This window comes from Anopheles funestus, chromosome 2RL, assembly GCF_943734845.2.
Source record: "Anopheles funestus chromosome 2RL, idAnoFuneDA-416_04, whole genome shotgun sequence".
Lineage (NCBI taxonomy): Eukaryota > Metazoa > Arthropoda > Insecta > Diptera > Culicidae > Anopheles > Anopheles funestus.
In genome coordinates this window covers 91877231-91892612 of record NC_064598.1, presented here as the reverse complement: position 1 = coordinate 91892612, position 15382 = coordinate 91877231, and the positions used below count along the sequence as shown (strand labels likewise).

Below are 15382 nucleotides of genomic sequence, written 5' to 3'. Positions count from 1 at the left end.
CGGATGAAGGAGAGTGAGAGCACACTTTCGGTAAAGTTGATTACGCTGGAAATGTTTCTCTATTCGGGTAATTGTTTAGCTACGACAAGGAGACGATCGTAGTAGGCAAGTTTTCGCTTTGGAATTAGTAACGCTAGGCGATCCCATTCCTTCTGACGGGTGGGATGACGATTAGAAATGAAATCAATTAGCAAGTTACCCGACGTTAGTGGCATTGACATGTGGTCCATAAACTGTTCCTTCATTTTTCGTTCTCTTTCTCGTTTCGGTTCGGTTGGTTGAAGTCTTTTCTTTAAATCGTTGATCAACACACACACACACAATCATGGTAAGAAAATACTTAATCCATGATAAACAAAGTGTTTAAAGGGCCGTAAGTGCCTACTGTTGTTACGTGTGTATGGTGGGTTCACCAGATTATCGAGAAATTGGATTAAAATTTATATTTTTTTTATGACCCAATTGATGGCCCCCAATAATGATGGCCACGATAAGTCTCTTTCCAGTCGAAGAATTCTATTTTGTTGCTGGATGAAATCCAACGTGACGGAACTATTCCGAACCAATTAGGGATTAACTTCCCCCCCCCCCCCCCCACCCACCCTCTGGGAGGGTGTTTTTGGGTGAGGATAACGAAATGATGAACGGGTACCGGGCAACGAACTTTTCGAAAGGAATAAAACAAATTTCCATTCCGAAGCATGGCATGAAAATGGAGCATGGCCCGTGCACTTAAGATTAGTGGTGCTTTCCCTAGAAAACGTTACGGGGCGGCAAGCTGCAACCGTGGGGTCACAAACAAGCCAAGGAAAAGGCAATATACAAAATCACGATCACCAAAGCGATTGCACTCGACCTAAATTTCACATTCTGGGGTAGGTCAGGGCTGCATAAAACACTAAGTATCGGGGCACGAACGTCCGCAAAGAGTCCCTTTATCCGGTAAAAGGGTACCAGCAAGCTCGAGCAAAATGCACAGCTGATTGCGCTCGACACCAAAGTCAATGCCACCGCGATAATCGGTTTTTGTGGTTGAATTGACAACCAAAAATCGATGGTAACTGTGATTTTTATTTTGTCTAAAGGTAAATATTTATAGTAGCTTGAAGTAAAAAAAAATTCTCTAAATTTTTAATCATTTTTCATCCATTTCTCCAAGATGCTGCACAGGAAAAAGACCTGAAGAAAGTAAGCAAATATTCGTGTGTGTTTTTGAAAGGTATTATCACATAATTTGTATAACGATGAGTCCCCCACCCCCCCCCCGGGGGTGCTGAATGAAAATTACGTGCGCATCTTCATCACCCGTTCGTCGCATCGTCACAGTACCGGTCCGGAAAGGGTGTTAACCCCGAAGGAAAAGTCGTCTCCTCTATTGAAGGCAAGTCGAACGAATAACTTGAATGCTCGCGCACTAGTTCTATCAGCGACGAACCCTTCCGACAAAACGTTCGCAACGTTCGCGTACGATAGAGTGAATGAATTTCATCGTGACGCAGTGGTGTTGTATGCATCGGTCGTGCCGGCGGTCCTTGTGGGACCCATAAGCTCATTCACTCATCCGTTAATGCATGCATATCTCGTTTTTCCTTCTCGAGAGGGGTTTTTTTTCTCTCTCCCCTTTTCTTTCTTCGGTGTTCGGCGGCACCGAACGCTTCTTTTGCTATCGGGACCATTTCATCTTTGCCGTCCGTCGAGAAGAGGAATGTTGGAGGATGTGTGGCGGTGTGTGGAGGTAAAAGCTTTCCCGGTTGTGCCATGGAACGGGTTAGTCGCAGTCGTGATCCGGACGCCAAACGGATCGGTTCATTTCTCCAATTTCTCTCGCCACTTGTGAACACGTTCCACGATTCATCCCCCCCCCATACCGAACGCGGTGCGTCATAAGGCCCAATTCGAAGGAAAAGTGTAAATTTTGCAGAAATTTGTAGAAATTATCGTGTTTGCGCGAGACAAATGCGTGTTGTGTGCGCCAAGTGTGTGAATATTGTTTATCGAGTGAAAGTGTGAACTTGACCACAGTGTAACATTGACCCGAAGAGCCGCTTTTTGGGGTTGGGGGTGTTGGGCGACAGCTTCATCGAAGGTGCTGGAAACGTACAACGGTGCGTTTTAATGCGTTTGAGTGTTTGAGGCTACCGAAGAGAACAAGACGTCCTAAGAGCAGCCACACGCAAACAGTAGACGGTCAAAGGAAACACGAAAGGAAAAAAAACACGATCGAAACACAATGAAGAAACTGTTGTTATTCCTCTTGCTGACCTATTTATGCTCTACCGCTCTCTCTGCCAGCATACTCGGTAAGTGCTTTTGGGGGTGCCCGCGTGTTTGGTGTATCGATCGTCACGCGCACATGACCGTAAACATATGACTAATAGGGAATTTCGAACAAAATTCTTTGTTATTTTTAATTTTTTTTTTAAATTTAAGAAAAAAAAATAGAAATTATTAAATTAAGTATAAGAATCAATTTATAATAAAGTACATTTGAACGATTTTTTTTGGTAGATTATCTCACGCTCGCAACCGACGATGCGGAAGCCAAAGAGGAGGAAGTCGGTCCGAGCAATTGTCTCTGCAATGGACCGTCCTGTATTTGCTGCATCGACTTCAACATGACCCTTATCGATCTCGGTGGTCCCGGTATGAGTTGTTTTTTGTTTGTTTAGAAAACATTCAATTAAAACTAATTTTAATATAAAATTCAAAATAATTTTCTTTCCAATTGTGTCTGGGTTTTTTTGTTGTTGTAGGTTGCGTGCGGCTAAAGTATCTTTCCGCCGACGAAGGTATTGCGCTGAATGTGTCTTACGGTGATAGCGTACTGCACAGCCAACGTGTCAAGGGTCCAGATCCACCACCGACGTGTTTGAATGTGTTTTCCAGCCTTGCCCAAATGTGTGCCCGGTTTAGTGAATTGCTGCCAACGGACGAAGGTTTGCGCGGTTGCTTGCAGCTGGAACCGATGCTGCTCGGTGATGTGCAGATCGAGCTACCGCTGGGTTGCTTCCGGATGGGACCGAAGGGCATGGAGGTGATTAAGTCAGCCGAGGAGCAAATTAAGGAGCAAATTCCTAGTGAAAGGTACGTAACTTTGTTGCTGTCTGAGTGGAATATATTGTGCTGTGACTAACTGTTTTTCTTCTCTCTAACCCTGCAGCGAAGAGTCAACAACCGCTCCGGTAGCTGCAGTAGAAGAGAAACCGGCCACAGGCAACAGTACTTCCACGCTGTCGCTGCTGGACAATCTTTCCACGGCCGACATTCTGGCGGCGGTTAGCGAATCGACGGACGAGGGTATTGCCATGATTTCGAACTGGCTCGGCCTGTCCGTTAATCGCGTACAGAAACCGGCCGAAGGCGCCACGGAAACGGAAACAACCCCCGCCAGCGAGGGAGAAAGTGATAAGAAGGAAGAGGAGGACGAGTAAGCGTGGTACGCAGCAAACAGCCGTACATACAAATATAAGTACTGTAATAGTATTAATACATAGTAAGTTATATTTCACCAACGTGACAGACACACGGTTTGCTATTATAGAGTTGAACACAACGCAATAAATCACAACCGTTACTTTTAGTTACTTCAACTCTCACATTCGCCTTTCGTTTTTATTTTCTTTCCCTTATACTTCTGTGTTCCCCCGTTTCCGGAAAACGGCTTAATGATAATACTACGAATGAATCCGATATCCAGTTAGGTGCCACTGCCTAAATGCCACAAACAGTACTTCGCTCAAGCAAAATCCTTCTGCTTATCCATTTTTATTTCCGAATGAAAACTTTTATCTCGTCGCGTCGCTCTAGAGATAATCCATTGATGGCCTGGGGTTTGTTCTGCCCAAAGCAAAAGTAAGCAACTTGAACTCTGAACGACTTGCTGCTTTACTCCTCTTCGTTTAACATTCCAGATCATCCATATATGCCGCAGTCATTATTCCATCGCTAGCTAGCTAAACTTGGTTGGCTTTCCGGTTGATGATATCTGTTCGTACTTCAAATTACATTGCTTTACTGTTGCTCTTGGTTTGAGGGGTTGTCATTGTTTTGTTTGCTTGGTTTTTGAGGTTGGCGCTATATGTGTGTAACGTTACATCCATTTCCGTACAAGCTTGACTTTCTCGTTCGTGTGTGTGTGTGTGTGTAGTGTGCCGTACTTTATTTCCTATTGTACACAGTTTAATAAGCCGAGTTACGAGCCCGTTGCATGCTCTTAGAACTTCACAGTTTTCGACGAGCAGCAGCAGCAGCAGCAGCAACAGAATAATTCTTTTAACGATTGTTTATACTCAAACTTATGACGATTAGCAAAGTATGAATATTAAAAATACTTAAAACAATAAAGTTTATGGTGTTGGGGGTAAAAGAGGGCAAAAGAACTAGCAAAAAAAATCTTCAGTTTTTTAACTGTTCACACACTAAAAAAAATAAAATCTACGGAAACAAAATCCGTAGATATCTATTTGCGTAAAAAAAAAGATGAGTAAGATAAATCAACCGAATGCACATTCGAATCACCTATTTAAAAAAAAGACCACCATAAACTATTACTGACAAACAAATGTAGCACGTGACGGAGCACGGGGATAGGGGGGGTCAGCTCGGGTGTAGTAGTAGTAGTAATATTAGCTGATAATAAGAACCGTGCCCTCTATTCGCCCACATTTGTCGTACTTTCTTCAGGTGCCGTAGCCTCCGGATCGAAACCTTCGTCCGCACCTTCGGTTTCATCAGCCATTTTGTTGGGTTTCGTCTCCTTCACTTCATGCATTGCGGCGTTCGTGTCGGAACTGTTTTGTTTGTTGATGCCTTCCAGTTCTGTGAGCGTTCGAAAGAAGTATACAAATCAAGCTGTAGGTTTGATTCTCCTTTTATCGTCTATTTCCATTTTTGCTTGTCATTACCTTTCTCGTCAACGAGCAGATACAGCTCTTCCTGGGTCAAATGCTGCGTGGCTTGCTCGAACTTGTTGACCTCCTGTACAAACCAATCCCAAAAAGGCATTTCACACTCTGACATTCCCAAAATATCCTAGTAGAAGAAGAAGAAAAAAGGAAAGCCGAACATTAGGCTTCAACATTTGCATCCATCTCTTTAAATTCTGGGAACGTACCTTAAAGCGGGCATATATCTGTTCTGCCTTTTGTCGTATTAGCTGCGCTTGGAAATCAAATTTAAGTTTTTGCTTATCGTCCAGCTTCCACGCTTTTGCGTTGCCGACGTATTTCCGTAACCTTTTCATCGTTTCAACACAGTTTGGATTTTTCTTCAAGATCGTTGATGTAACGCTTAAATCTTGAAAAGGACATTTCAAATGTGGTTTTTTAACATTTCAATACAAGCTCTCCCACCGTTAGACACTTACTTTCATATTGTTCCATCAGCTTTACGCATCGTTCCGGATCGGCGCCATTCAGTTTCACCGACGATTTTATTTCCAGATTCAGTTCCACCAATTGTCGTTCGAGCTTCAGTACAAATAATCGCTCGTCAGCAATTTTGTCTGAAAAAGAGTGAGGCAACATATTTACAGTGTTTCTGATGGTTATTTCGCTAAAGAAAACCTTAATATTATCGATATAATTCCCAGTACATTACATACCAAAAGCATCCAGTTTCTTTGCTGCGCCGGGTGTAGTAGACAAGGGCGTTTTGGTGGTTTTCATTACTTTCTTTTTCGGCGGTGAAGCCCCGGTAGAGCTGGCTTCCTCATCGTCACCATCTAAAAATCGTTTCTGCTTGATTTTTCTACCTCTTTGGCTGACGATTTCCTTCGTGTCGTTTGCTCCACTGGTGTCCTGCAGCGAGGCTGATGAATCGAACACTTTCTTTTGCGAACCATTATTCGTTGTAGCTATGACCGCAGCAGTTGCTTTCTTGGTGGCGGTGCTTGCCTTTGCGTTTGCTTTTGTGTGCGGTACGGCGGTCTGTGGTGTGCTAGCGTTATCATTGGCTAACGCTTCGAGCTTCACTTTGCTAACGTTGTAGGCGGTTGAGTTTGCCGACACGTGTGACTCATTGAAGGTGGTCTGCAAAGGGGGATACACAAGTGTGTTAAAATTGCCAATCAAGAGCATTTGGTTGATTGATTCAGCATTGGTCCATTGGGTGCCATTTTCTACTTTACTTGCCTCAGCAGCGGAAAGTGACGTTTGCTGAGATTCCATCATATCATCCATACCCGACTGTACAGCCGCAACGTCAAATGCGAGCTAGGACAAGAAATAAAACATCATTTTAGTGAACAAAATCCCTAAACAAAAGTATGCAAACGATTGTCTTTTGCCACGGGTGGTAACCATCAAACGGTATGGCATATGTCTCTGCGGTACTAAAATACGCGCGAATCACCCAGAAACAGATTGGTTTTATACTGTTTATAACAAATTAAAAGCAAAATGAGTAAGCAGAAAGCAAAAATCATTGATAAAACGTCTTGAACTGAAGTTTTGCGCGTTGTCATACCGTCACCACACCACCGTTGGCTCCCTTCTTCGTTTGTCTGTTGAACACTCACACTTAAGGGACTCGGATCATCGCCGCTCATGGCAGATTCAATCTGCATCATTGCCTCTTTAAAGCCCTTCCGTTTCATGATTTTCTCCGTAACGAACTTCCCCTTCGAAGTTTCGTAGGGATAGAGATCCTCCTTCTTGACCTTACCGCTAAAATGGAACAAGCAGAGCGGTCCGTTTTTTGCCACATCTTACATAAATGGCGCCGCGCACCGGTGCTACGCGCGGTGTGTGGCTGTGATAATTTTGCAGCAGCATTACTTACGTTTCGCCCGTTCCATAGTAGTAGACTTCATGTTTGTTTTTGTCAATAAGCGTGATCTGTGTTGGCGTGTCGCAAATATATATATGGCGGAAAAGAAAGATATGGAAGAGCAGTGTGAGACACGGACCATTAATTCAGTACGCTTGCCAGCTCGCGGAAGGACCGACAGACGCGTCCGTCATACGAACGAACGATTGGTTGTGTGATGTTGACCGTTTTCTCATCTTACCTTCGCGGGCCAGGGCGGGTAGCCCTTTACTTTGGCGAACACCAAATCGCCAACCTCGAAAGATTTTTTGGACGCCACCATCGTGCTGCTGCTTGTGGCAAAGTTTGTTTACGCGGCGATAAAACGGAGCGTTCGGTTCTATCTCTGGCGCTGCAATCCTACCGTACCCTTCAAGCTGCTCTTCTACGCACAGACGTCTGAAAACGCCACTTCCAAACGCGAATGATTACACTTTACTCGCAATTGCCGCGTATCGCTGATGCTGCGGTTGCTTCTTGAAAAAATAAGGTATGTTATAAACGTTATAACTCCGTACCAAACACAAGACCACTTTGGCAGTTTTTCGCCTGGAGTCGCTAAAAAAAAATCACCCTTTTCGCCTTTCCGATCCGATTACCGCCGACAAATAGTTTGACAGCTATGTTGAGCAGGGTTGAGCATTATGGTCGCTTTCACAATCTCTAGCCTCTTGCAGAAAGCAATTACCATGGATAGGGTGCAATTTAATGCGTATATTGTTTTTACCAATCTTAAAAAGCTCTTTTGCCTTGTAATGAGTTTTTATCAGCCCTCTGTATTAATTTTATCATGTCTGTTTTTCACTTTATTGAGGTATTGTGACAATACGGGGACAGCTGTCACCTTGCCCGTAGAGCGATTGAAGCGTTTCCGAAGCGTTTCGTCACTCTTTCATCGGGCAGCACCAATTCAAGGCATGAAGTGTTTTTTAAAGGCTGTCATTTTTAATGGTTGGATTTCTCTAAGCTAGAAGCTGAAAGAAAGTCATTTTTCGCCCAAAAACGGCTTCTTTCTTTCAAGTTTTGCGTTTAAATTGGTGTGCAAAGGCTGCCAACAGTATCTCACAGCCGAAATCACGTAAAAGTAATCGCTGCGGACGCGTTTGCCAGCCAAGAAAGTAGAAATATCAGTCGATAATTGCGACGAAACGGGTAAGGAGGACATGGATTTTTCTTGCCTTTCCCTTTCCTACTATTATACACTTCCTATTGTGTGGAAACATAGCTTCGAACCCCCTACCAAAATGGGCTTTGCGATCCGAAACAACGCTCGAACCATCGGAAGCTGGGCTTGGTGAAAATTTTTCCTTCATCTATTTGTGCGTATATGGGGCCAGGATGGGCCCATTGGGTGTGATTAAAAGTGTTGTGTGCAGTAAGAAAATCCTTCGATGACTGTGAATTGCTGATGAAACAGTGCGCTTACGAACGACACTGATGTAAGAAGTCTCGAAAGCAGCTCCCCTCTTCTGAAAATCCTGATCGGAATGGTGTGAGAAGTGCAAAACAAAAGAGAATTGTTATACAGCTCGCAAAAATGCCTAGTTTTTTTTTTATTTTGCTGACGATATGAAAAAATAGAGATAAGATTTCGTCTCAGCTTTACGTACCGTGGCTAATCTAATTTTATTTTTTCTCTGTGTTATTTTTCCATTGTTCTGTGCGATTCCATAATGCTAACCCCTCGATGATACCCCTCTATCTTGCCTGGATGACGATGATGATGACAACGCACACAGAACGCCTAGGGTCTGTCTGGCTGCATCGTGTAAATAACTGTGTTGAAGAGGCTGCACAGTAATATACTTTCATTCGGAAACGTAAGGAACACACAAAACGCAGTAGGCAAGGAAAAATAGTAGGCCCTTGGATCCAATGTCTAAACTAAACTCCCATGGGGCTACTGGGCTTAAGAATATTAATCTTGAAGAGGTAAGTAGTCATGGATAATGGTTGTTTTGAATGTGATTTGTATAGCGATGGTTTGTTTCATTCTTTTACTCCACCTGTCTGGACCTGCCGATATCCTGCTGTGCTGTACTGATGCAAACAAATGGACAACGATCGAAAATTAATCAATTCGCAGATATGGACCGATCTAGAAGCAGGGATAAAGCAGGTGTACAAAGGGGAACTCAGTTTGGGCATCGCACGCTACATGGAACTATACACGTAAGTCCCAACCGGAAGTGAATAGTGTAGACAGTTTGTTTGTTTTTTTTGTTGTTGCTTTCCTTCATTCCTTCCTGCAACCGATCCGGAAATGAATGTTGCGAATGTCGCCAGTCGGTGCTGTAGTGCGTTTTTCTGGTTTTGTGTTGATCGTGCTGGATATGCGTAGAGTGACTGTGTGTGTGTGTACGCGTGGCTGTGTATCTTGTAGCTAAGGAAAGGTCAGAACACGGGAGGTACTGTGTTGTGTTATGATGCAAAATTAAGTTCGAACAACCCTTCGCGCTGTGCCTTTCCTTGACCTCTTGTAGTTATAATATACAACGGTTCAGCGCAGGACAACGCGTTCAACATAGGAAAAAAACCCCGAAAGTGATGTACAGAAAACGCAATCATTGAGCCAGTGAGCAATAGCTGAAGTGGTCTGGTGAGCTGTGAACGAAGTACATACGGCTTGCAGTAAGCGTCCTCAGTAAGAAATATGTGCCAGCATGCACTTTCTGATCGCCTACTGAGCATGCTGTTGATTGTGGTTTTGTTGTCGACCACGCATACTGTGGGATTTTTACTCATAACAGCTCCCTGGGCCCTTGGTTGGCCGCTATCAGGTTTACTCATTAAGGTGTTTGAAACTTCAGATAGCTGATGATATGTGTGTGTGTGTATGTGCGTGCGTGCGTGTATGTGCTTATAAAATGTGGTGTGTAACAAGCTCACGTTTGTCATAGTATGCTCGTGTGTGACCGCGATTGTGGCTAAAAACAGCAATAAAAAAGACACAATCGTCTCACAACAAGTTCGTAACGAGATTACCAATGCGGAAGGCAAGGTTTGCGGTTGTGTCCTATAGGACTGCCCTGTGTCGTAGTGCTTTCTGGGGGGAAACATGTCACAGAGTCGCCCAAGACAACATACCACCCTATCACACGGTGATGATTGAAGCTTTCGTCAAATAATATGGCCCAAATATGACGACTTGCTTTTGTTAACATTTATTACGCAAAATTTATTTACGTGAAAGATCTTCTGTGTCACTTTTGAAGCAGTGCGCCGATTGCTTGCACTGCGTTAATCCGTTGCCATGGGCTGCCGTTGTCTCGCGTTTACCAATACACAGAGTGCGAGTGCATCTTTTCTTAATCGGCAGAATGTTGGCCCATGTTGCATATTGATGCGCTGCACAAACGATCAAAGTGATTTTCATTTCCTATAGATCGTTGCACTGCTGCATGTATGCTGCTGAAGTGAATGTGGTGATCTATTTTTAACGTTTCTATTTTCCTGATTGGAATTTTACCGCCGTAACTGCACACCCGGTTGTGACGGTCAAACATAGCTGAAATACGTCGTAGCCAAAGCGTTGATTCACACAGGAAGGCTATGCTTACGCTTTGATGTGATGAGACAAAGCTTGCAAATGTTGCTGATTTCATCAGTTCCCAAAACAATGCAACGCCACGGTACAAGAAGCAATAAAGCACAATGAGTGTTGGAAAATGCTTGCACTGCCAAACTGATGCAAAGCGTAGAGGGGAGGTACTGTTTTGACAAGAAACTAGTATGCCAACTGTTGTCATAGTAATGCTAGTAAAGCATAACTTACAGAACAAAAAATGTTCTTTTGTATGTCAGTTTGTTGGACCATAGCTTACGAAATGTGTTGGGTGTTGGGTACGATTTCCTATCCATTAGTTCGAAATCAAGTTCTTCCTGTGTTTAAATCTGTTGTTAAATTACTCATTAAACTTGTTTACATTCCAGACATGTCTATAATTATTGCACGAGTGTACACCAGCAGCCGAATTCCCGCACGGGTTCGTCGAAGGTATCGAAAAAGGGCATTAGCGCTCCCCCTGGCGGTGCTCAGCTGGTCGGTCAGGAGCTTTACAAACGATTGAAGGAGTTCCTCGAGAACTATCTCGTTCGGTTGCACCAGAATGGAATCGATCTGATGGGCGAAGAAGTGCTGAACTTCTACACCAAGCGCTGGGAGGATTATCAATTCTCGAGCAAGGTACTAAACGGCGTGTGTGCCTACCTTAACCGGCACTGGGTGAAGCGCGAGTGCGAGGAAGGCCGTAAGGATGTGTACGAGATCTATCAGCTGGCGCTGGTAACCTGGCGGGGCAATTTGTTCAAGCATTTGAACAAGCAAGTGACCAACGCCGTACTGAAGCTGATCGAGCGCGAACGCAATGGAGAAACGATCAACTCACGGCTGGTGTCCGGTGTCATCAACTGCTATGTTGAACTCGGGCTCAACGAGGACGACCCGCACGCGAAGGGCCAAAATCTGTCCGTGTACAAGGAAAGCTTCGAAAATATTTTCCTCGAAGATACCGAACGGTAGGAATCGGGTAGCAGATGTTGCAGCGTCCTACAAATACTAATAAGAACCTTGTTTTGTGGTCCACTTTCAGATTCTATACGCGTGAAAGTGCCGACTTTTTGCGTGAAAACCCCGTCACTGAGTACATGAAGCGAGTGGAGTTGCGCTTGAACGAGGAACAGAAACGCGTACAGGTTTATCTGCATGAAAGCACGTTGGACCGGCTGGCAGAAAAGTGCGAACGTGTGCTTATTCACAACCATCTCGATCAGTTCCGTACCGAGTTCCAGAACTTGCTGAACTCGGACAAGAACCAAGATTTGGGCCGGATGTACTCGTTGGTCGCTCGCATCAAGGCTGGTTTGTTCGAGCTCAAGGAGATTTTAGAAACACACATCCACAATCAGGGCCTGGCGGCAATAGAGAAGTGTGGCGATTCTGCTGTAAATGTAAGCAAACTAACACACCTAGTGAAGTTGTTGAACGAAGGAAAGAATGCCATAAATTGTATTGACTCCTTATCGTTTCCTTTCACAGGATCCCAAAATTTACGTCCAAACCATTCTGGAAGTACACAAGAAATACAACGCATTAGTACTTACTGCTTTTAACAACGACAGCGGTTTCGTGGCAGCACTCGATAAGGCATGCGGCAAATTCATCAACACAAATGCTGTAACCGAGCTGAGCAGAAGTGCAAGCAAAAGTCCCGAACTGCTCGCCAAGTATTGTGACTTACTGTTAAAGAAATCTAGCAAAAATCCGGAAGAAGCCGAACTGGAGGACACGCTTAATCAAGTGGTATGTGTGCAGTGAACGAAACGGCATGTTGGTCGAACACGTATTTAACGTATGTCTCTCTCACCCCTTGCTCGTTTCCGTTGTAGATGGTTGTGTTCAAATACATCGAAGACAAGGATGTGTTCCAAAAGTTTTACAGCAAGATGCTGGCGAAACGACTTTGCCAACACATGTCGGCCAGCGACGATGCGGAAGCATCGATGATATCCAAACTGAAACAGGCCTGCGGCTTCGAATACACCAGCAAGCTACAGCGAATGTTCCAGGACATCGGCGTGTCGAAGGATCTGAACGATCAGTACCGGAAGCATCACGAGAAGCTGCGGGATACGCGAAGCTCGGGACAGAACGAAATAGATTTCAGCATTCTGGTGCTATCGAGCGGCTCTTGGCCATTCGGTCAGGGCTTTACCTTTTCCCTTCCCTTCGAGGTACGATGCACGCGGGAAATGCGGATTAGCTTCTGTTTACTAAACTGTTTTTGCTAATTGCTTCCTTCGTAGCTGGAACAATCGGTCCATCGATTCAACAATTTCTACGCCAAGCAACATTCCGGACGTAAACTGAACTGGTTGTACAATATGTGCCGCGGCGAGCTCATTACGAACTGTTTCCGAATGCGATATACCCTGCAGGTATGATACAAACCGAGTGGTTTCTCTTGTCTCGATCATGCAACGATATGGTTTTTTTTCTATTCGCAAAAACTATAGGCTAGTACCTTCCAAATGGCCGTCCTGCTGCAATTTAACGAGGAAACCGCCTGGAGCATTAAACAGTTGGGAGAAAACACTGGTAAATGTTGTTCGTGCGTAATCAACCATCAGCCATCTGTACTAATTTTGAATGATTCTTTTCCCCGTGTACGCTTAGGTATCAACAATGAGAACCTTATACAAGTGCTTCCAATATTGCTGAAGACAAAATTACTTAATTGCTACGAAGGTGAAGGAAAACTACACCCAGACTCAACCATCGAGCTAAACAAGGACTTTAAAAAGTGAGTGTAAAGTTGTGTTGATAAAGATTTGCTTTTTTAGCAGTGTGTAACGATCATTCTAATATATTATCTCTCCGCGTAAACAGCCGTAAACTCCGTATCAACATAAACTTCCCGTTGAAATCGGAACTAAAGGTAGAGCAGGAAGCAACTCACAAGAACATCGAGGAAGATCGCAAGATACTCATACAGGCGGCAATCGTGCGCATAATGAAAATGCGAAAGATGCTCAACCACACGCAGCTCGTGAACGAAGTGTTGAATCAACTGTCCACACGATTTAAGCCCAAGATTCAAGTGATAAAGGTATGGGTACATCTTGGTTGGTGTGATGCGACGCCGTTTTAACGTAACGTTCATTCTTTTCTTTCTTTCCCACAATAGAAATGTATCGATATTCTGATAGAGAAAGAATATCTGGAACGTCAGGAAGGACAAAAGGATACCTACAGCTATCTGGCTTGATCAGTGATAATTTTAATCAGTAGTGTAGTTATCTAAAACACGTATTTTCAATATCAAGCATCCCAACTGAGCGTACGTAACTATGAAACCCTATTGAACAGAACAGAACGCCACTAAGAAAGATAGACTATTAACGCCAGCATAAGCGGAAGGGAAGGTTTACACTGATAAAACGATGCGTAAGAAAAATTAGATTTAGAATCTTGCAAAACCATAGCAAGGATTCAAATAAAAGTAGCTTTGCGACTCTCTGTGTTTGCTAGTCTAACATCCATACGACAACAACAACAAAAAACTCACAGATGGTGTTTGTTGGGTTCAAATCTTGAATAGATTGTGCGTTCCTTCCGGCACGCAGGACATCGTATTCAGCTATGGATAAACCAAAACACAGACAACTCCAAATAAGAACAAAAAACAAAAGCTGGCAAACTGTTTAACGTTAAATTCGCAGTTGCAGAAAAGCGCAATGCTCACTGATTTGAATCCTAGTACGAAAACAACTACGGAAATATAATGTGTAAAGTTGCAAAACCCATACAGGATAGCATATGATTGTGGCAAACCAACCTCTCAGTAGTGCACGGGAGCCGTTACGCCAAACAAGAAGACACCCTTTGCAGAGCCACCACACACAGAACAGTCCCATTAGTGTGAAGCGCACATAAAAGAGAGATTTATATATTTAGTAGAAGAAGCTGGTGGAAGAATCATTTGCTAAGAGACGAAATATGCACGCTGGATGAATTCCATCGGTTAATGTACGTTGGCTATAAACCCGCAAAACGAAACAATGCCAGGTATTATCGGCTGCAGCTAGTAAGAAGTGAGCATGGGATAGTGGATAGTGAAGGGCAGTGTGAACAGTTTTGAATAGAACTATAGGTAAATTTTGTTTGTAACATTTTTATTGGAATAGTTAGATCGGTAACAGCAAGCCCGTTGCTGGGAAATACGTTAACTGGACCATTGGGCCATCATTTCACACGCCGTACTGATTTGCCGGCTGTGGGTAAATCTAGGCCAGGCCAACACGAAAAGGTTTTGTTTAGTACAGGTTTTTGTTATGTGATTTTAGCAAAATTTTTGGAATCGTAGCTGGTCGGCATACTCCAGCTGCGTGTCGACGATAACGCACTACAAGATAATCCTAAAACAAAAAGCTTTGTTCAGAGCACGCAATAATCTTTAGTGTGATGGTACGTGTAAACAGTATGGCGTAGGATCTGTTTTCGGTCTCTGACTTCTTCTTCTGTGCATGTGTGTAATGTGTGTTGAATGTTACTATAGTTTGTTAGTGTAAAATGTGGAACACTTGCACCACGATCCCAATGTTTCGTTACTCTGTTTTAAGAATGATTGGACTTAATTCTTGCTTTATACAACACCACCCTTGTTATAGGTTCGTTCTTATTTCTGCAATACGATTTGGTGTAAAAATGCAGCCACTCATTATGGTGTTAATTTGTAATTTTCCATGCATTATGTTTTGTTTTTGCTTCTGTCGACACACACGTGCTCTATAGACTCTTTCCTTTGTAAGACAGAACGCAGGAGAAAATTGCTTCATCATAAAAAGGATCGTAAAAGGTAGTAACGGGCTACTGCGCCGTACGCACGCTTGCCGTACGCTAAGTCATGTACCGCGTTTCGAGCTAGAAGATATCCGGTTTGGTCTGACCGGTGGGTAGTACTTGAATTCACTTATAATATGTAGCTTTAAAAACAAAAATCATCTCGGTTTATCCTGTAGTCTCTGTTCAACCGTCCCTTGTGTTCAGGCAACGACAGGGGCTAGCGAAGAATTG

General features: G+C 43.7%; 3 protein-coding genes across 3 annotated transcripts; 2 read left to right on the top strand and 1 right to left on the bottom strand.

The window, feature by feature from the left end:
* The first annotated feature begins 613 nt into the window (after window positions 1-613).
* LOC125766211 (uncharacterized) lies at window positions 614-3600 on the top strand. The gene is made up of 5 exons (XM_049431954.1): window positions 614-1085; window positions 1160-2300; window positions 2509-2643; window positions 2754-3084; window positions 3161-3600. Exons 2-5 carry the CDS (start codon window positions 2231-2233, stop codon window positions 3429-3431), a joined length of 807 nt encoding a protein of 268 aa, XP_049287911.1. The 5' UTR covers window positions 614-1085; window positions 1160-2230; the 3' UTR covers window positions 3432-3600.
* A 131-nt stretch (window positions 3601-3731) lies between these two features.
* Window positions 3732-7433, bottom strand: LOC125766208 (hepatoma-derived growth factor-related protein 2-like). Its single transcript, XM_049431943.1, has 9 exons — window positions 7010-7433; window positions 6781-6836; window positions 6518-6665; window positions 6132-6212; window positions 5603-6029; window positions 5366-5503; window positions 5114-5295; window positions 4905-5031; window positions 3732-4818 (listed from the first exon to the last, which is right to left on the bottom strand). The coding sequence occupies exons 1-9, from the start codon at window positions 7088-7090 to the stop codon at window positions 4652-4654; spliced, it is 1407 nt and encodes a 468-aa protein (XP_049287900.1). The 5' UTR covers window positions 7091-7433; the 3' UTR covers window positions 3732-4651.
* Window positions 7434-7721: 288 nt separating this feature from the next.
* LOC125766201 (cullin-1) lies at window positions 7722-15025 on the top strand. Its single transcript, XM_049431934.1, has 12 exons — window positions 7722-7959; window positions 8547-8739; window positions 8894-8979; window positions 10741-11325; window positions 11400-11757; window positions 11846-12109; window positions 12196-12540; window positions 12613-12744; window positions 12823-12904; window positions 12983-13109; window positions 13196-13415; window positions 13494-15025. The coding sequence occupies exons 2-12, from the start codon at window positions 8683-8685 to the stop codon at window positions 13572-13574; spliced, it is 2337 nt and encodes a 778-aa protein (XP_049287891.1). The 5' UTR covers window positions 7722-7959; window positions 8547-8682; the 3' UTR covers window positions 13575-15025.
* Window positions 15026-15382: the final 357 nt, after the last annotated feature.